The sequence below is a fragment of the Oncorhynchus mykiss genome, chromosome 26, assembly GCF_057628025.1.
Source record: "Oncorhynchus mykiss isolate SJ-2025 chromosome 26, ASM5762802v1, whole genome shotgun sequence".
Lineage (NCBI taxonomy): Eukaryota > Metazoa > Chordata > Actinopteri > Salmoniformes > Salmonidae > Oncorhynchus > Oncorhynchus mykiss.
Window position 1 is genome coordinate 32,996,583 of NC_143047.1, and position 20,918 is coordinate 33,017,500.

Here is a 20,918-nt window from a genome sequence, read left to right on the forward strand (position 1 = left end):
CTATGTATACAACACACTTCAACCAAATCAGAAAATAGCAACATTTTATTCAAAGGTTAGATGTAAAATGTATAAAAGTCACTCCACAACTGGTTGAAAATACAGAATAGGATTTAAAAACACATTGTGGTGCAGAGTTGAGACAGTAATAGTAAAACATTGCACGGTATTTCCTTTGGCGCCCTCTAATATATTAAATAATCTAAATATTATTGCTATCAGTTATCATACATCCATACACATTTGAAACAGTTTCATAGTTGAATACCTCTTAACTCACTTTCTACAAAGTAGGCTACTGACCTTGAGATACTGAGAAAGGTGAGGATTGTTGTTGTTGTTGTCGTCTAGTTGTTTAAAAACTCATTTGGGAGGTTATACAAAACACAGCTTAAAACACTGTCCTGAAACAGGTCAGTGTTGTATACAGTAATGCATGGTTCAGTTCCCTTTAAAACAGCCACTTCAAAACGTCACATAACTTAAGCCACCACTAGCTGACGCCCAATAGAAGTGAATGGGACATTGCATTTAGAAAGCACTTTCAAAAAGATTCCACTGGCGCAACGCAGCAATCAACATGCCCCTGAGTTTGATTTGATTGATTAGAAATGTTAATGGCAAGCCCACAGACAGGGCAATATTTTTAATTTAATCTTTATTTAACCAGGTAGGCTAGTTGAGAACAAGTTCTCATTTGCAACTGCGACCTGGCCAAGATAAAGCAAAGCAGTGTGACACAGACAACAGAGTTACACATGGAGTAAACAATAAACAATAATAAAATAATAAATAATAATAAAATTTGATTTGAAACAAGTCAATGACACAGTAGAAAAAATAAAGTCTATATACAGTGTGTGCAAAAGGCATGAGGAGGTAGGCAATAAATAGGCCATAGGAGCAAATAATTACAGTTTAGCAGATTAACACAAGTGATAAATGAGCAGATGATGTGCAAGTAGAGATACTGGTGTGCAAAAGAGCAGAAAAGTAAATACAATAAAAACAGTATGGGATGAGGTAGGTAGATTGGGTGGGCTATTTACAGATGGACTAAGTACAGCTGCAGTGATCGGTTAGCTGCTCAGATAGCTGATGTTTAAAGTTGGTGAGGGAAATAAGTCTCCAACTTCAGCGATTTTTGCAATTCGTTCCAGTCACTGTCAGCAGAGACCTGGTAGGAAAGGCGGCCAAATGAGGTGTTGGCTTTGGGGATGATCAGTGAGATATACCTGCTGGAATGTGTGCTACGGGTGGGTGTTGTTATCGTGACCAGTGAACTGAGATAAGGCGGAGCTTTACCTAGCATAGACTTATAGATGACCTGGAGCCAGTGGGTCTGGCGACGAATATGTAGCGAGGGCCAGCCGACTAGAGCATACAGGTCACAGTGGTGGGTGGTATAAGGTGATTTGGTAACAAAACGGATGGCACTGTGATAGACTGCATCCAGTTTGCTGAGTAGTGTTGGAAGCTAAATTTGTAGATGACATCGCCGAAGTCGAGGATCGGTAGGATAGTCAGTTTTACTAGGGTAAGTTTGGCGGCGTGAGTGAAGGAGGCTTTGTTGCGAAATAGGAAGCCGATTCTAGGTTTGATTTTGGATTGGAGATGTTTAATATGAGTCTGGAAGGAGAGTTTACAGTCTAGCCAGACACCTAGGTATTTATAGTTGTCCACATATTCTAGGTCGGAACCGTCCAGGGTGGTGATGCTAGTCGGGCGGGCGGGTGCGGGCAGCGAACGATCGAAAAGCATGCATTTGGTTTTACTAGTGTTTAAGAGCAGGAAGGAGTGTTGTATGGCATTGAAGCTCGTTTGGAGGTTAGTTAGCACAGTGTCCAAGGAAAGGCCAGATGTATACAGAATGGTGTCGCCTGCGTAGAGGTGGATCAAGGAATCGCCTGCAGCAAGATCGACATCATTGATATATACAGGGAAAAGAGTCGGCCAGAGAATTGAACCCTGTGGTACCCCCATAGAGAATGCCAGAGGTCCGGACAACATGCCCCCCGATTTGACACACTGAACTCTGTCTGAGAAGTAGTTGGTGAACCAGGCGAGGCAGTCATTAGAAAAACCAAGGCTATTGAGTCTGCTGATGAGAATACGGCGATTGACAGAGTCGAAAGCCTTGGCCAGGTCGATGAAGACGGCTGCACAGTACGGTCTTTAAACGATGACGGTTATGATATTGTTTAGTACCTTGAGCGTGGCTGAAGTGCACCATTGACTGGCTCGGAAGCCGGATTGCACAGCGGAGAAGTTACGGTGGGATTCGAAATGGTCAGTGATCTGTTTATTAACTTGGCTTTCGAAGACTTTAGATAGGAAGGGCAGGATGGATATAGGTCTGTAACAGTTTGGGTCCAGGGTGTCACCCCCTTTGAAGAGGGGGATGACCGCGGCAGCTTTCTAATCTTTAGGGATCTTGGACGATACAAAAGAGAGGTTGAACAGGCTGGTAATAGGGGTTGCAACAATGGCGGAGGATAGTTTTAGAAAGAGAGGGTCCAGATTGTCTAACGAGATATCATTTTCATTGTTCTGCTGTGTCCATTGATGTGTTTTGATTTAGAACTTGGAGCTCGGCCAAGGGAGGTTCTTCCTTCAACTTTTTGTTTTTACATATCCTGATGCATACCACCACCACCACCACCACCAGCCCCCCTACTGGTACCAGCCCAGCAAGATGTTCCACAAGTAGACCTGGAGAGACAGAAAAAAAAAGAACCGTTCTAGTACTAGATTATTTCCTGGTTCTAGTACTAACATATTAATGAACGCAAACTGCCATACAAGTAAACCCATGTGATGTAATGATTTCTCACGACAGGAAATTACTTGATAGCACTACTACAAAACTAACATTGACTTTGATATAATACTTGTAGTATTAGCTATGCAATATGGTGAAAAAAGTCAATGTACTGTAGAAAACATGTGGCTAACATTCCATCTAATGGGTATGCAGGCATTTGTTACAGCCCTGCTCAAACACCCAATTCTGCTTTTCAAAGTCCTATTGAGCAGTAGAATCTGGTGTGCTAAAGTATTGATATAAAATATTGAAACAATTACAAAAAACATTTTTAAAAAGGCCTAATTCCCACATTTAAAATTGAAGCAAGGTAATGGGATTAATATCTTAGAGTAGCGTATGCATTCAGGTTTCAGGGGAGATATATTGACATTAATTTATACATTTCCAGGCGTTCTATATTGCTAAGGTTCTCTGAATTATTGTAGGAAAGAATGCAATCTCAGCAGCTTTCATGTGGTCCAAAACTTGCGCAAATGACACCAAAATTACACTTCTACAAACGTAGTGCACCTGCAGCGCTGGAAAGGTGTTTAGGACATGTTCTATAGTTGCCATGTCGTCTCCCAGTAGCGGCCTAAGAACAGAGCTCCCGTAAATTTGTACATAGTTGTTTTGAATTATTCATTTTTGATAACATTGTGGTTTTTTTTGCATATATCTGGGGGTTTGAGCCACGGATTTGCAAATTAACTGACAGGTTAACACTTAGGCTGGCTAGCTAGCTGACTAGTGTTTTTGTTAGAAAAATGCATCTGGACACAGTACAATCTTTTTTGTTTATTTTGAGAACATCATTTTAGTTGGTGGCTGAAGTGTGAGAGGAATGAGACAGTGGAACCCAGCAGAGCTAAGGCAGAGGGCTCGTAGAGTGGACGACTGGCTACTATTCTGAACTTAGTGTGGTGAGATGTCTGGTGCGCAGAGCTGCTGAGGCATCACCCAAGTGGGTGCTACAGAGTGGAAGAGGAGAAGGCTATACGACTCAAGCTGGTTCCCAGACTTGCCATCTACAAAAACTTCAGCAGACAGCAGACTCCCTTATCGTTATCTACCATCCTCTGTCTCGCTCCCGTCGCTCAAGCCATGAACTGACACTCCATCTTTGGAGGATGCAGCTTTGAAAGACTTGACCTTTGCTTGTTTGTTTTGTTGCTCTTTAAGCACTTTGAAATTCTATGGAAAGTGTTAAAGAAATGTAATAAATTATTATTAATTAATACATAGTTAACTAGCGAGCTAACTTTTGATCTATCTAGCTAGGCCTAATGTTTACAATTTGACATCCAACCGCTAATGTATAGTCTCAACATTTAATACCATGCTGCTGCACTGACCCTGCTTCAGCACTTAAGGGTCTATCAGAGTATCAAACATGTACGCACAGCAGTGTTCTAAAATATTGGAGCATTGGGATCGAATTCAAGCAATTTCTATAACTGTCTAAACATTTAAATTAATAGAGGATGCATACTGGGAGATGAGTCTCAGAATTGCGTAGCTACAGTGCCTTGCGAAAGTATTCGGCCCCCTTGAACTTTGCGACCTTTTGCCACATTTCAGGCTTCAAAACAAAAAGATATAAAACTGTATTTTTTGTGAAGAATCAACAACAAGTGGGACATTTATTGGATATTTCAAACTTTTTTAACAAATCAAAAACTGAAAAATTGGGCGTGCAAAATTATTCAGCCCCCTTAAGTTAATACTTTGTAGCGCCACCTTTTGCTGCGATTACAGCTGTAAGTCGCTTGGGGTATGTCTCTATCAGTTTTGCACATCGAGAGACTGAATTTTTTTCCCATTCCTCCTTGCAAAACAGCTCGAGCTCAGTGAGGTTGGATGGAGAGCATTTGTGAACAGCAGTTTTCAGTTCTTTCCACAGATTCTCGATTGGATTCAGGTCTGGACTTTGACTTGGCCATTCTAACACCTGGATATGTTTATTTTTGAACCATTCCATTGTAGATTTTGCTTTATGTTTTGGATCATTGTCTTGTTGGAAGACAAATCTCCATCCCAGTCTCAGGTCTTTTGCAGACTCCATCAGGTTCTTCCAGAATGGTCCTGTATTTGGCTCCATCCATCTTCCCATCAATTTTAACCATCTTCCCTGTCCCTGCTGAAGAAAAGCAGGCCCAAACCATGATGCTGCCACCACCATGTTTGACAGTGGGGATGGTGTGTTCAGGGTGATGAGCTGTGTTGCTTTTACGCCAAACATAACGTTTTGCATTGTTGCCAAAAAGTTACATTTTGGTTTAATCTGACCAGAGCACCTTCTTCCACATGTTTGGTGTGTCTCCCAGGTGGCTTGTGGCAAACTTTAAACGACACTTTTTATGGATATCTTTAAGAAATGTCTTTCTTCTTGCCACTCTTCCATAAAGGCCAGATTTGTGCAATATACGACTGATTGTTGTCCTATGGACAGAGTCTCCCACCTCAGCTGTAGATCTCTGCAGTTCATCCAGAGTGATCATGGGCCTCTTGGCTGCATCTCTGATCAGTCTTCTCCTTGTATGAGCTGAAAGTTTAGAGGGACGGCCAGGTCTTGGTAGATTTGCAGTGGTCTGATACTCCTTCCATTTCAATATTATCGCTTGCTCAGTGCTCTTTGGGATGTTTAAAGCTTGGGAAATCTTTTTGTATCCAAATCCGGCTTTAAACTTCTTCACAACAGTATCTCGGACCCGCCTGGTGTGTTCCTTGTTCTTCATGATGCTCTCTGCGCTTTTAACGGACCTCTGAGACTATCACAGTGCAGGTGCATTTATACGGAGACTTGATTACACACAGGTGGATTGTATTTATCATCATTAGTCATTTAGGTCAACATTGGATCATTCAGAGATCCTCACTGAACTTCTGGAGAGTGTTTGCTGCACTGAAAGTAAAGGGGCTGAATAATTTTGCACGCCCAATTTTTCAGTTTTTGATTTGTTAAAAAAGTTTGAAATATCCAATAAATGTCGTTCCACTTCATGATTGTGTCCCACTTGTTGTTGATTCTTCACAAAAAAATACAGTTTTATATCTTTATGTTTGAAGCATGAAATGTGGCAAAAGGTCGCAAAGTTCAAGTGGGCCGAATACTTTCGCAAGGCACTGTATGTCACAATGGGACGCAGGACGACGTCTCAGCGTCTGGATTATGATTACGCTTTACTCTCCCGCTCCGGTCAGACGCATTTGAACAGAAACGCACATGATACAAACGTTGGCCTACACCAAAGAGACACAAACAAAACTTCCTGAAAGGATATTTCCCACTGATTTGTATAAAAAATGTCAAGCGTTGAGAGACGTTTGATCGAACGAGTACAGGAAAATCTTCATATTGGATTTTATTATTATTATTATTATTATTATTATTATTATTATTATTATTATTATTATTATTATGCACTACTACCGGCGGGAAAAGCAATATACATGCAACCCTACCCTGCAGTTGAAATTTGACCATTTTAACCCAACCCCTCCGAAAGACACGCATACATATACAGGTTGGACAGGTAGGAACCTGTCTAACCTGGAGCAGTTGTGTGTGTGTGGGGGGGGGGGGTTCACTTTCCTCACGACTCGGGATTCAAACTGGCAACCTTCTTGTTGTTGGCTCACCTCTCTAACCACTAGGCTACCTGCAGCCAGAGAGGTGCACCCTTCCTGGAGAGCCTGCATTACTAGGTTGATGCGTGCAGAGGACAGAGCAAGCCCCTACTCCATCTCCCCGTTCCAAAATACAATTTCATATATGGTCCCCAGATAAGGGACGTAGCAGATATTAAACTGACAGGAACAGATTTTTAAGAGATACTACACTTGATCTTAGCCAAAAGGCAGAGAAGCCAAAAAAGTTGAAAAGTATCTTGACTGTCAAACTAAATATATTTATGGCCAGAGGAGCCAGATGGGGGTAAATACACAACCATTCACATTCCAAAACATATTGGCACATAAACCAGATCTGACTCACTTCTAGCTCCTGATCAGAGGTGATCATGACATCGAGTTAGACAACTTTACTTTCTAGTTCTACATGACAGATCCCAAAATAACTTGGAATGTATTTGATTTCAAATACAAACAGGGATCCCGTTATCTCTCTGATTCAGAGGGGTTGGGTTAAATGAGGAAGACACATTTCAGTTGAAGGCATTCAGTTGTACAACTGACTAGATATCCCCTTTCCCTCATTTAGAATGTTGCTGTGTGTCAGTTCACAACACAGCTGTCTATGCGAGGTGAAAATGTGGCTTTTCAAAAAGACAGATCGGTAGGGTTTTCACTTTTGGTACAGTTCTGTTGGTTCTACTGCAACACACAAGCTCATTAAGTGCTTGGTAGATTTGTTATACTATTTGAACAGAGTTCTGCTATTACTGCACAACTCACAATCTACTTATACTTAAAGATCAGACGATGATTATACCTGGTGTGGTTGAAGATTGTTGTGGGGCTGCTGTGGTGGTCAGACTCTCAGTGCTACCTGAAAATATATCACAAGCAAAATACACTGTTGTCATGCTTGAATAACAATTATTTCTGCAGTACGAAGATGGTTCTTAATCTCAGCGTTTCCCAAACTTGGTCATGGGGACCCCAAGGGGTGTACGTTTTGGTTTTTGACTTAGCACTACACAGCTTATTTAAATAAGCTTGATGAAAGTAGATTATTTTAAATTAGCTATGTAGTGCTCGGGAAAAAATAACACCAACATGTGTATCCCCTGGGGTCCCCCGGTTGAAGTTTGGGAAACCCTGCATTATCTTCTTCCAGGTTAAAGATCAGGTGACAATAATACCTCCTCGTGTGGTTGTAGATGGTTGTGGGGCTGCTGTAGTGGTTGAACTCTCAGTCATGTCTGAAAATATACCATAAGAAAAAGCTTCATGAATTTGTGATAAATAGTGCTGCAATGTTTACAATAACCGCTTTATAACTGATATTTCATCCCTTCAGTACAGCTAAGCAACAGTGGAGCTTTAGAAACCGCTCCGTCACACTTTTCACTGAAGCTTTTTAATGCAAAAAAGAGGCTTCTTACTTGTCATTTCAAGTACAATTCTCAGTTGACCTGGAAGACCACCGTCTGAATAATAAACTGTATCTGTATCTTCTTTGGTTACATTGTGAATTACAACAGTACAGCCATTGGAGTCGTTTATCAGCTGGATCCTGCCCAGATAATTTGGCCCCTCGGTGATCACGTTGTTCTCATAAGTGACCACTGGGCCTTTCCTCTCTGTGCATAATCCGAAGTCCGACTCAGGACATTGGCCATCAGTTATTGGTATAGTTACGGACCCTCCTCTGGTTACACTAAGATAACGTATACCTGAGTGTAGCACTGTAAAAATGAGAGAAAAACACCCTTGTTATTTTTACCGCCACAGCAAAAGTTATTTAACATTATAATGTTGCTCCCGAGGCTCTCTTTCAAGATGCTAGTGCTATTTACATACACTTTCTCTCAGCCAACAAGGCAAGTAATTACATAAACAGAAGTCATGTAAAGCAGTATTGTTATGAATTGTATTAAAAGGTGTCTGACAGGATTATTTTTTTATAATTCATAAAAGATGCTGGGATTGTGTACAACAATCCCGACACTGTCTAACCGTTAATCATATATAATATGGTTTTGGAAAGCTCAAAATACCCTTATATCAATTGTACAGAAGATATATGTAGTACTGTGCACCATTTTAACACAGATTCCAACAGAGATGTTTTGCACTGCACATTTTCCCCAAACTTCATCACTTTCTGAGCAAATGGAAACATGGGAAGGAACAGAAAATAAACGTCCACTCAAACTATGTCCCACCAAAAACAAATACTGAAATATATGGTAAAACACAACAGTAAAAGTGTATATCTTCTATTTGTAAAGTCATTTAGGATGATAATTATGTTGATTACTGGTTTCCAAACCAGTATTGCAATTAAGGATAGAGCGTTTCACACCTTCAATTCCACTCAGCTAATTATAATGAAGTTGGTCAGAAAGGCAAACTTTACCAGCCACCAGCAGAAAACAAACATGCTTCGATGTCTCCAACTTACAATAGGAGTGTAACGGTACAGTACTCATACCGAACCGGTCGGGGACCTCGGTCCAGTCTGCACTGTGTATGAATACATTAAAAAAAAAGAACACTAGGCCTGTGCCTACTCCGCATTGTACAGTGATCTCCAAAAGTATTGGGAGGTTAAAGGTACAGACTCAGCGTTTTTCCCTCATATCGGGTGAACTGAATTACAGCACTTTTTGTACATAGTGCCCCCCCATTTGAGGGGACCAAAAGTATTGGGACAAATTCACTGAAATGTGTATTCAATTAGTCAAACGTGTAGTATTTGGTGTCATAAACCTGGCACGTAATGATGACATCAAACTTGTTACTTTACAAACCTTTTGGATGCATTATTTTGTGGCCAACAGAAATGAACAGTAAATAATGTATTGTGTAATTTTTATTGTAAATAAAAATAGAATGTTTCTAATCACTTCTAAATGAATGTGGATGCTACCATGATTATGGATAGTCTTGAATGAATCATGAATAATGATGAGAAAGTTAGACACATAAAATTGTCTGTAGCGGTGGTGTTCTCCATTCTGCTCTACGACCCCGACAAGCATCTTGGGGGACTCTGCCAACTTCTGTCTGTAGCGTCCAAACAGTTTGGGATACCCCTCTGTGGAAAGGTGAGACTCACAAACATGTACATGTGGCTTGTTTTTCTCTAAGACCATGGCCACAGGAAGTAGGAGTGCTGAGGGTGCTGCAGCACCCCCTGAAAAGTCTGAATATTAATATCAGAATTTCACAAAATTAGTTAATTGGACTCACTAGTCCTGTATTAGCAGACAGATATAGCCTTCTCTAGCACAGCCCCCCAAAAATGACAGCGCTGCAATATATATATTAGTGTATTGCAGAAATCATGCATGCATTGGATTGCAATGCAGGTGTGATAAAATAATCCAGTCCCGTTTAATGAATTATAGTGTAGGCTAATTCGAGACCGAGTGGCACAGTGTTTAAGACACTGCATCGCAGTGCTAGAGGAGTCAATTCCAGGCTGTATCACAACCAACCGTGACCGGGAGTCCCATAGGGCGGCGCACAATTGGCCCAGCGTCGTCCGGGTTAGGGAAGGGTTTGGCCATCATTGTAAATAAACGTGAATAATTTACAATAAAGGCCTACCCCGGCCAAACTTGGATGACACTGGGCCAATTGTGTGCCGCCCTATGGGACTCCCAATTGGATGTGATTCAGCCTGGATTTGAAACAGGGACTGTAGTGACACCTGCGCCACTCGGGGGCCCAGAAGAACACAGTGGCCTCCATTCTTAGACAAAGTTTGAGCTGGCCACCCAGACTCTTCCTAGAGCTGGCTGCCCGGCCAAACTTAGCAATCGGGGGAGAAGGGCCTTGGTCAGGGAGGTGACCAAGCACCTGATGGTCACCCTGACCGAGCTCCAGAGTTCCTCTGTGGATATGGGAGAACTTTCTAAAAGGACAACCATCTCTGCAGCACTCCACCAATCAGGCCTTTATGGTAGAGTGACCAAAGGGAAGCTACTCCTCAGTAAAAGGCACATGACAGCCCACTTGGTTTGGCAAAAAGGCACCTAAAGGACTCTGACCATGAGAAACAAAAATCTCTGGTCTGATGAAACCAAGATTGATCTCTAGTCTGAAAGCAAAGCGTCACACCTGGAGGAAACCTCGTACCGTCCCTATGGTACCCCCTGTATATAGCCTCACCACTGTTATTTTACTGCTGCTCTTTAATGATTTGTTATTTCTTATACATTTTTTACTTCACACTTACGTTTCTAACAACTGCATTGTAAATAAGCATTTCACTGTAAGGTCTGCACACCTGTTGTATTCGGCGCATGTGACAAAATTTGATTTACTTAATTAAAAACCAACCGGAGTTCGACTGGCTGGAAGACAGGAACCAGATGACTGCAACACTCAGACAACTAAAAAGAAATTGACAACTTGTTATCGACAAACTTTCATAACCAAGAGACTGTTAAGATATGTTATTAATATAAACGGTCATCAGACCTGTTTGAAACTTCATAACCAGAGCCATATAACTAAAGTTAACTGTTAATAGATGGCTCTGATCGTTTCAAGCTCATTTGGTCTCTGGCTTCGTATTGAACTTATCTGACGTTAACGTTACTTCATCATGGTCAAATTAGCTAACGTTACATAGATATTATAACTAGTGACCTATGTAGTCAGCTTTAACGTTAATGTAGGTTATCACAGACGCCGGTCAATAAAAAAAAAAAAACGCGACGTAGCCAGGTTAACTAGCTACAGGCCGAGAAGGTAGCTAGCGTTGACTTTGCTAGCTAGCTTGCCTGAGAGAGCAAACTCGCAGAAAATGTATACTTAACCTTGACTAAACAGTAGATATCGGTCAGAATTGATGCCACATACATCGACGAACAAGCAGAAGACTCACCTGCGGAAATTCATCTTGATTAATTAGTTACAGCTGAAAACGAATTTTAGTCCTGGAAATCTATAACCTAACTCGAACAGCACTAGCGGTATGCTGGAATATTGTAATGAAACAGCTATCGACTGTGCCGCAAAAGCATGCTAGTGGTAGGCGGAGTCAGAGGGAGCGTTCATTTTGTGCACTCGCTAGCTAATTTGTCCTATTTAGCTAGCTTGCTGTTGCTAGCTAGTTTGTCCTGGGATTTAAACATTGAGTTGTTATTTTACCTGAAATGCACAAGGTCCTCTACTCCGACAATTAATCCACACATTAAATGGTCAACCTAATCGTTTCTAGTCATCTCTTTTGGGGACAGGTCGATACATTTATGCACGATGGCGCACGCGCGCAGCCAGTTTGGGTTCTGTGTTAGGCTACTCCTGTCTGGCAGACTATATCGGAACAAGGGGTCCGATACCAACAGGTTTAGACCATTTCTGTCTACAAGCCGTCAGACTGCTGAACACTTGAACTGGATCTGCTCTGATTCTCTGCACCTTAACACACACCCACACAGACATCCACAAACACACACATTAAATCAAATGAAAGTTTATTTGTCACGTGCGCCGAATACAACAGGTGTTTCACCTTACAGTGAAATGCTAACTTACAGGCCCTAACCAACAGTGCAATTTAAGTTTTTGTTTAAAGGTATTAGGTGAACAATAGATAAGGAAAGAAATAACAACAACAGTGAAAAATAACAGTAGAGTTACCTGTTCAGGAGTCTTATGGCTTGGGGGTAAAAACTGTTGAGAAGCCTTTTGGTCCTAGACTTAGCGTTCCGGTAGAGAGAACAGTCTATGACTGGGGTGGCTGGAGTCTTTGACCATTTTTAGGGCCTTTGACTGACACCGCCTGTAGAGGTCCTGGATGGCAGGCAGCTTAGCCCCAGTGATGTACTGGGCCATACGCACTACCCTCTGTAGTGCCTTGCGATAGAAGGCTGAGCAGTTGTCGTACCAGGCAGTGATGCAACCAGGCAGAATGCTCTCAATGTTGCAGCTGTAGAACCTTTTGAGGATCTGAAGACCCATTGAAAATCTTTCAGTTTCCTAAGGGGGAATATGCTTTGTCATGCCCTCCTCACGACTGTCTTGGTGTGTTTGGACCATTCTAGTTTGTTGGTGATGTGGACACCAAGGAACTTGAAGCTCACAACCTGCACCACTACAGCCCGTCGATGAGATTGGGAGCGTGCTCGGTCCTCCTTTTCCTGTAGTCCACAATCAACTCCTTAGTCTTGGTTACAGTGAGGGACCGGTTGTTATTCTGGCACCACCAGGCTAGGTTTCTGACCTCCTCCCTATAGGCTGTCTCGTCGTTGTCGTGATCAGGCCTGTCGTCTGGCCACCCAGTCGTGGGTGAACAGGGAGTACAGGAGGGGACTGAGCACGCACCCCTGAGGGGCTCCGGTGTTGAGGATCAGCATGGCAGATGTGTTGCTACCTACTCTCACCACCTGGGGGCAGCCTGTCAGTAAGTCCAGGGTCCAGTTGCAGAGGGAGGTGTTTAGTCCCAGGGTCCTTAGCTTAATGCTACACACACATCACAGCTGCTGCTACCAGACTCTTATTATGATTGCTAAGTAGCCTAGGCTGCTGCACAATTTAAACACTTGACCCCCAACACCCCACCCCCTTCCCAAAAATTGTGCCTTCCTGTGTTATACTGATGCTAACATGTTTATTCTATTCTACTGAGCCATTTACTTTGTTTGTATACACTACGTGACCAAAAGTATGCGGACACCTGCTCATCGAACATCTCATTCCAAAATCATGGGCTTTAATATGGAGTTGGTCCCCCGTTTGCTGCTATAACAGCCTCTACTCTAGATGTTGGAACATTGCTACAGGGATTTGTTTCCATTTAGCCACAAGAGCATTAGTGAAGTCGGGCACTGATGTTGGGCGATTAGGCCTGGATTGCAGTCGGTGTTCCAATTCATCCCAAAGGTGCTCAATGGGGTTGAGGTCAGGGAGCTGTGCAGGCCAGTCATGTTCTTCCACAGCGATCTCGACAAACCATTTATGTATGGACCTCGCTTTGTGCATGGGGGCATTATCATTCTGAAACAGTAAAGTGCCTTCCTCAAAAAGTTGGAAGCGCCGAATCGTCGAGAATTACATTGCATTTTTTTCATTTTTTTTATTTCACCTTTATTTAACCAGGTAGGCTAGTTGAAAACAAGTTCTCATTTGCAACTGTGACCTGGCCAAGATGAAGCAAAGCAGTTCGACAACTAAAACAACACAGAATTACACATGGAATAAACATACATACAATCAATAATACAGAAGAAAAATCTATATTCAGCATGTGGAAATGAGGTAGGATAAGAGAGGTAAGGAAATAAATAGGCCATTGTGCCGAAGTAATTACAATATAGCAATTAAACACTGGAATGGTAGGATGTGCAGAGTGTGAATGTGCACGTTGAGATACTGGGGTGCAAAGGAGCAAGACAAATAAATAAATAAATACAGTATGGGGATGAGGTAGATTGGATGGGCTATTTACAGATGAGCTAAGTACAGGTGCAGTGATCTATGAGCTGCTCTGACAGCTGGTGCTTAAAGCAAGTGAGGGAGGTAAGAGTCTCCAGCTTAAGAGATGTTTGCAATTCGTTCCAGTCATTGGCAGCAGAGAACTGGAAGGAGAGGCCGTCAAAGGAAGAATTGGCTTTGGGGGTGATCGGTGAGATATACCTGCTGGAGCGCATGCTATGGGTGGGTGCTGCTATGGTGACCAGTGGGCTGAGATAAGGCGGGGCTTTACCTAGCAGAGACTTGTAGATGACCTGGAGCCAGTGGGTTTGGCGACAAGTATGAAGCGAGGGCCAGCCAACGAGAGCATACAGGTCGCAGTGGTGGGTAGTATATGGGGTTTTGGTAACGAAACAGATGGCACTGTGATAGACTGCATCAAGTTTGTTGAGTAGAGTGTTGGAGGCTATTTTGTAAATGACATCATTGAGGATCGGTAGGACGGTCAGTTTTACGAGGGTATGTTTGGTAGCATGAGTGAAGGATGCTTTGTTGCGAAATAGGAAGCCGATTCTAGATTTAATTTTGGATTGGAGATGTTTAATGTGAGTCTGGAAGGAACGTTTACAGTCTAACCAGACACCTAGGTATTTGTAGTTGTCCACATATTCTAAATCAGAACTGTCCAGAGTAGTGATGCTGGACGGGCGGGCGGGTGCGGGCAGCGATCGGTTGAAGAGCATGCATTTAGTTTTACTTGCATTTAAAAGCAGTTGGTGGCCACGGAAGGAGGTGTATGGTATTGAAGCTCATCTGGAGGTTAGTTACACAGTGTCCAACGAAGGGCCAGAGGTATACAGAATGGTGTCGTCTGCGTAGAGGAGGATCAAAGAATCACCAGCAGCAAGAGCGACATCATTGATGGACATCAATGGGGCAAAAAAGTATTTAGTCAGCCACCAATTGTGCAAGTTCTCCCACTTAAAAAGATGAGAGAGGCCTGTAATTTTCATCATAGGTACACTTCAACTATGACAGACAAAATGAAAAAAAAAATTCAGAAAATCACATTGTAGGATTTTTAATGAATTTATTTGCAAGTGGTAAGGGTAGTGGTAAGGGTAGGTAACAACAAATCCGACACATTGATCATCAACATGGGGGCCCCTCACGGGTGCGTGCTCAGTCCCCTCCTGTGCTCCCTGTTCACTCATGACTGCACGGCCAGGCACGACACCATCATTAAGTTTTCTGATGACACAACAGTGGTAGGCCTGATCACCGACAACGATGGTACAGATTATAGGGAGGAGGTCAGAGACCTCACCATGTGGTGCAAGGACAACCTCTCCCTCAGTGTGATCAAGACAAAGGAGATGCTTGTGGACTACATGAAAAAGGGAACCGAGCACACCCCCATTCTCATCAATGGGGCTGTAGTGGAGCAGGTTGAGAGCTTCAAGTTTCTTGGCGTCCACATCAACAACAAACTAACATGGTCCAAGCACATCAAGACAGTCGTGAAGAGGGCACGACAAAACCTATTCCCCCTTTGGCGTGGATCCTCAGATCCTCAAAAAGATTTTACAGCTGCACCATCGAGAGCATCCTGACGGGTTGCATCACTGCCTGGTATGGCAACTGCTCGGCCTCCGACCGCAAGGCAGTACAGAGGGTAGTGCGTACGGCCCAGTACATCACTGGGGCCAAGCTTGCTGCCATCAAGGACTTCTATACCAGGCGATGTCAGAGGAAGGCCCTAAACATTGTCAAAGACTCCAGCCAGAGGCTTCTAAACAGCTTCTACCCCCAAGCTATAAAACTCCTGAACAGCTAATCAAATGGCTACCCAGACTATTTGCACCCCCCCACACGCTGCTACTATTCTGTTATTATCTATGCATAGCCACTTTAACAACCCTACCTGCATGTACATAATCATCTCAATTACCTCGACATCGGTGCCCCCGCACATTGACACATTGACTCGGTACCTGTACCCCCTGTATATAGCCCCGCTATTGTTATTTACTGCTGCTCTTTAATTACTTGTTATTCTTACCTCTTTTTAAAAATTATTTTTAATTTTTAGGTATTTTCTAAAAAACTGCGTCGTTGGTTAAGGGCTTGTAAGTAAGCATTTCACTGTAAGGTCTACCTACACCTGTTGTATTCTGCGCATATGACAAATAAAATTTGATTTGATCTAGGATCAGTCGTGATGGATCATATGCAGAGGCCGTAAAACAGATTGGTAGAACTACAGCGCGGACTGATGGAGTTTACATGGATGTACCTGTAGTAGTTGGACCTACTGTCAGACTGATGGAGTTTACATGGATGTACCTGTAGTAGGTGGACCTACTGTCAGACTGATGGAGTTTACATGGATGTACCTGTAGTAAGTGGACCTACTGTCAGGCCGATGGAGTTTACATGGATGTACCTGTAGTAAGTGGACCTACTGTCAGGCTGATGGAGTTTACATGGATGTACCTGTAGTAAGTGGACCTACTGTCAGGCCGATGGAGTTTACATGGATGTACCTGTAGTAAGTGGACCTACTGTCAGGCTGATGTAGTTTACATGGATGTACCTGTAGTAAGTGGACCTACTGTCAGACTGATGGAGTTTACATGGATGTACCTGTAGTAGGTGGACCTACTGTCAGACTGATGGAGTTTACATGGATGTACCTGTAGTAAGTGGACCTACTGTCAGGCCGATGGAGTTTACATGGATGTACCTGTAGTAAGTGGACCTACTGTCAGGCTGATGGAGTTTACATGGATGTACCTGTAGTAAGTGGACCTACTGTCACACTGATGGAGTTTACATGGATGTACCTGTAGTAAGTGGACCTACTGTCAGACTGATGGAGTTTACATGGATGTACCTGTAGTAAGTGGACCTACTGTCAGGCTGATGGAGTTTACATGGATGTACCTGTAGTAGGTGGACCTACTGTCAGACTGATGGAGTTTACATGGATGTACCTGTAGTAAGTGGACCTACTGTCAGACTGATGGAGTTTACATGGATGTACCTGTATTAAGTGGACCTACTGTCAGGCTGATGGAGTTTACATGGATGTACCTGTAGTAAGTGGACCTACTGTCAGGCTGATGGAGTTTACATGGATGTACCTGTAGTAAGTGGACCTACTGTCAGGCTGATGTAGTTTACATGGATGTACCTGTAGTAAGTGGACCTACTGTCAGACTGATGGAGTTTACATGGATGTACCTGTAGTAAGTGGACCTACTGTCAGGCTGATGGAGTTTACATAGATGTACCTGTAGTAAGTGGACCTACTGTCAGGCTGATGGAGTTTACATAGATGTACCTGTAGTAAGTGGACCTACTGTCAGGCCGATGGAGTTTACATGGATGTACCTGTAGTAAGTGGACCTACTGTCAGGCTGATGGAGTTTACATGGATGTACCTGTAGTAAGTGGACCTACTGTCAGGCTGATGGAGTTTACATGGATGTACCTGTAGTAAGTGGACCTATTGTTTGGCTGGTGCATCTGGTGGTCCTGGCAGGGTTTCGAGGCCCGTTTAGAAATCTTGTGCTCATGAATGTGTGGTGTTAAAGGACACTGAAAATGAATAAAGTTAACTTCATAGCTTTTATTGTTAAGGTTGTCAGTACGCCTCGGGTTGTGGAAAGCACAAATGCTAGGTTGAAGGTTATTGTGGAGAAGGCAAAAGAGATCATGCGGATAACAGATGTTACTGTTTTTGGGGGAGGGGGGAGGGGGGGTGGTAGAGGGTAGGGATTTATTTGGTTTTGAATGTTATTTTCATGATACTACAGAATTGGGCAGATCAAGATTGATAGTACATTCCAGCCCAGTAGTTGGCAGCATGCACTTTAAACGTTTGTTTTCGGCCCCCATGATATCATAGAAGAAGAAGATGTGTAGAAGGCGTATGATATGATGTGGAAGCAGGGAGTGTTAATCAAGCTTGATATTATGGGGTAGGAGGAATAACGTTCAACTGAATAAAGGATTTCCTGTTTGGAAGGTCTATCCAGGTGAGGGTGAGAAAGTCACTATCAGGCAGCTAGCTAGCTACCTGGTGGATAATGGTACACCACAGGGGAACGTGATTAATCCTCTGTTGTTCTCAATCATGATCAATTATGTTTACTCTCAGGTACAGCCGGATATTGGGAGGTCGTTACTTGCAGAAATGTGCCATACATAGTCAGGAAGGTACAGAAAGCAATAGATGAGGTAGATCGGTGGCCATTAATGTGGGGATTCAGGTTCTCTAGAGAAAACTCAGACAGTGTTCTTTACCTGGAAGAAGGTGAGGTATGCTTGAGGTTGTATGGGAGAAACTTGGAGAGGGTGGGGGCCTTCAGGTTCCTTGGGGTATACTTTGACACTAGACTGACATGGGCAGAACACATTGAGAGAGTGGTGGGAAAGTGTAAGAATGTCTCATCCTACAGGCATGTTGGGAACATGAGCAAAGACAGAACACAAGCTTTGGGTGTGTAATACCCAGTATGGAAGGTAGTTTAGTCCAACGGTAGCTTTTCATGTAAAACCACCATGGCTACTCCCACCTCCAGTAGTTGATCTAGAAGAGTGTTGAGCCATCTGATTTGTTTAACAGACATCTGTTTTTTTCCCCTTAACTAGGTAAGTTAGTTAAGAACAAATTCTTATTTTCAATGACAGCCTAGGAACAGTGGGTTAACTGCCTTGTTCAGGGGCAGAATGACAGATTTTTACCTTGTCAGCTCGGGGATTTGATCTTGCAACCTTTTGGTTACTATTCCAACACCACTAGGCTACCTGCCACCTCCTGTCCTTGGATATTGTGTATCAGGATTTTGTGGCCATTTACACAGATGGTTCAAAAGATGGTCAGCATTTGTAGTGCAGGAATGTGGGGTGGAAGTCAGGAAACGTATTACAGACCCTATGGCTGTATATACGGCAACATTGATGGCCATACTGTTGGTCTTGCAGTGGGTGGAGGAAGTCAAGCCAGAAAGAGTAGTTATTTGCTCTGATTCATGTGCAGTGTTAATGAGTCTCCAGTCCTTTAGATCACGTAGCAGACAAGACCTGCTTATGAGGTGCTACAAACCCATTGCAGGATTAGACAGATGGGTATTCAGATAAGATTTACTTGGGTCCCAGCCCATGAGGGGTGGAAGGGAACGAGGCAGTTGATGTACTGGCTAAACAAGCACTAAGAAATGGGGATGTTGTAGTTTCAATGAGCAAGGCAGAGGCAAAAAGACTGATATGGACAGTGATGGTGCAGAGATGGCAGGAGCAGTGGAATAGATATACTAAGGGCAGGCATTTATTTCAAGTACAGAGGAAAGTCGGGGAGGGGAGGACAGCAGGAAGGGACAGAAGAGAGGAGTCTATTTTTTACAAGATTAAGGGTGAGACACAGCCGGTTAAATAAGACTTAAATGTGACAGGAAAGCATCCAACAGGAAAGTGTGATTATTGCCAGGAAACAAAGACCGTGAAGCATGTATTGCTACAGTGTGGGCAGTATCAGAGGGAAAGAAAGAGGCTGATATCTAGTATGAGGGAGAAGGGGATACAGGAAATTATTTTAAAGAGTGGATTGAGTAGAACGTCATTAGATATAGTCTCAAATATTTTCTATTTTTTTAAGAGCAACGGGGCTGTCAGATAGGATTTAGTTTCTCTCTGTCTCACACTCCAGTACAGTAGGTGGCGGTAATGCACCACAACGTTGGATGCCAACCGCCGATAATCTCCACCGAAGAAGAAGTAGTAGTAGTAGGTGGCGATAATGCAACATTTATTGGATGCCAACCGCTGTTAAACTTCATCGAAGAAGAAGTGAGGCATCGCTTGAAAGCTGTCAAAAGGGAAAGAGGCGAAAAGACGTCAACAAAACGATATAGCCACTTCGTAAGTAACTTGTTGCTTAATTATCATCGACAGTTATATATCTGGTATAATGACTACAGTACTAGCTAGCTGAGTCACGGGGGGCATTGATTACATACAAAAATGGCACGAATACAGACTTGATTACATAGCTAACTAGCGTTACCAGTCTTAGCTAGTACAGCCGGGTTTGCAAACGTAGCTAGCTAACGTTACTGTTGTGTGTTCAGCTATCTAGCTATGATGGCAATGTTATTTATTATTATTATTGCTCTGTTATTTAAGATGGCATAGGTAGTTAACTATAGCTAGTATTATTCGAGGTGTTCGGATAAAATAGCTAACGTAGCTAGCTAATTTAACCTAGCTTTCTGATTTATTCACACTAATGTTAGCTAGTTTTGATCATGGTTTTGAAGCCGACAACAAATTAAGTCTTCTCTCCCTGCTCTGTGGATAAGAGGGCCGAGGTTCAACCCTCATGTTGACACAACGACATATCAGGGCTTTAAAAGAATAGGACAATCAACATCTCGCAAGATGTAACATTGATTTGATGAAAGACTGCTGCGTGCATCTGCATCTGCAACAGTTTACAACTCTCGTCAATGCAGGATGTGAGTGTTCACTTAGCCCTATAAATAGTATGCGAAATTCATTATATTAATAACACATATTTACATTTGGATGTAATTGTTTATTTATGTTATGCTTTAATAGACATTCATTACACACACAAAAAGACTATGTAAATGTTTATTAGTATAATGAATTTGATCATGAATCTCAGTTCCATTACACAAGTTATTGGACGAAGATGTCTTATGTATGGGGGGGGGGGGGGGGGGGGGTGTAGTGTTCCCACACGGACATATCTCCATGTTACACTGCGTGAATATGGAAGACAGAGGGACCACCTATGCTAATTAGCTATCTAGAATGCTCAGAACACCTGTGTGTAACGAAGGCAGCCAGAATCTTACTGAAAGATACTGTTGGCTGCAACTGATAAAGCCGGGTTGAAACAGTGCACAGTAAGTGTTTTTTGCATTTGTGAAATAATTGATCTGATATGAAAGTAGAGGGCTTTATGGTTCTAGGACTGTATCGCAAGTGACAATTGATTAAAGTTTAGATGGAGTGATGGGCT

The 20,918-nt window shown here is 42.7% G+C and overlaps 2 protein-coding genes and 1 pseudogene across 9 annotated transcripts in view; 1 reads left to right on the forward strand and 2 right to left on the reverse strand.

Annotated features, from left to right (window-relative positions):
• Window positions 1-27: 27 nt before the first annotated feature.
• LOC118936287 (uncharacterized) lies at window positions 28-11,883 on the reverse strand. Of its 3 annotated transcripts, XM_090221618.1 has the most exons (6): window positions 11,334-11,577; window positions 10,784-10,836; window positions 7,876-8,178; window positions 7,633-7,692; window positions 7,260-7,316; window positions 28-2,712 (listed from the first exon to the last, which is right to left on the reverse strand). In XM_090221618.1, the coding sequence occupies exons 1-6, from the start codon at window positions 11,345-11,347 to the stop codon at window positions 2,543-2,545; spliced, it is 657 nt and encodes a 218-aa protein (XP_090077744.1). In that variant the 5' UTR covers window positions 11,348-11,577; the 3' UTR covers window positions 28-2,542. The 3 variants fall into 3 exon arrangements, 1 of the variants encoding a protein (XP_090077744.1); XR_016492132.1 differs by lacking the exons at window positions 10,784-10,836; window positions 11,334-11,577 and adding an exon at window positions 11,600-11,883; XR_016492130.1 differs by lacking the exon at window positions 10,784-10,836 and having other exon boundaries at window positions 11,334-11,575.
• LOC118944569 (U2 spliceosomal RNA) lies at window positions 6,478-6,679 on the reverse strand (annotated as a pseudogene).
• Window positions 11,884-17,782: 5,899 nt separating the features above from the next.
• LOC110513173 (inositol hexakisphosphate and diphosphoinositol-pentakisphosphate kinase 2) overlaps window positions 17,783-20,918 on the forward strand; it is a 53,468-nt gene continuing 50,332 nt past the window's right edge. For 5 of the 6 annotated variants that reach the window (XM_090222757.1, XM_090222755.1, XM_090222756.1 and 2 more), the window contains exons 1-2: window positions 17,793-17,907; window positions 19,578-19,789. The gene's annotated coding sequence lies outside the window, so the exon portion shown is untranslated. Of the gene's footprint in view, window positions 17,908-19,577; window positions 19,790-20,918 lie in introns of all 6 variants that reach the window. The other variant, XM_090222759.1, reaches the window with a different exon arrangement.

Excerpts from the sequence above, each read along its gene's own strand:
- LOC118936287 (XM_090221618.1), bottom strand. Across the intron at positions 7,317-7,632 it reads ATCTACAACCACACGAGGAG|GTAGCACTGAGAGTCTGACC; the intron begins GTATTATTGTCA and ends ATATATTTTCAG. Across the intron at positions 2,713-7,259 it reads ACAATCTTCAACCACACCAG|GTCTACTTGTGGAACATCTT; the intron begins GTATAATCATCG and ends CTGTCTCTCCAG.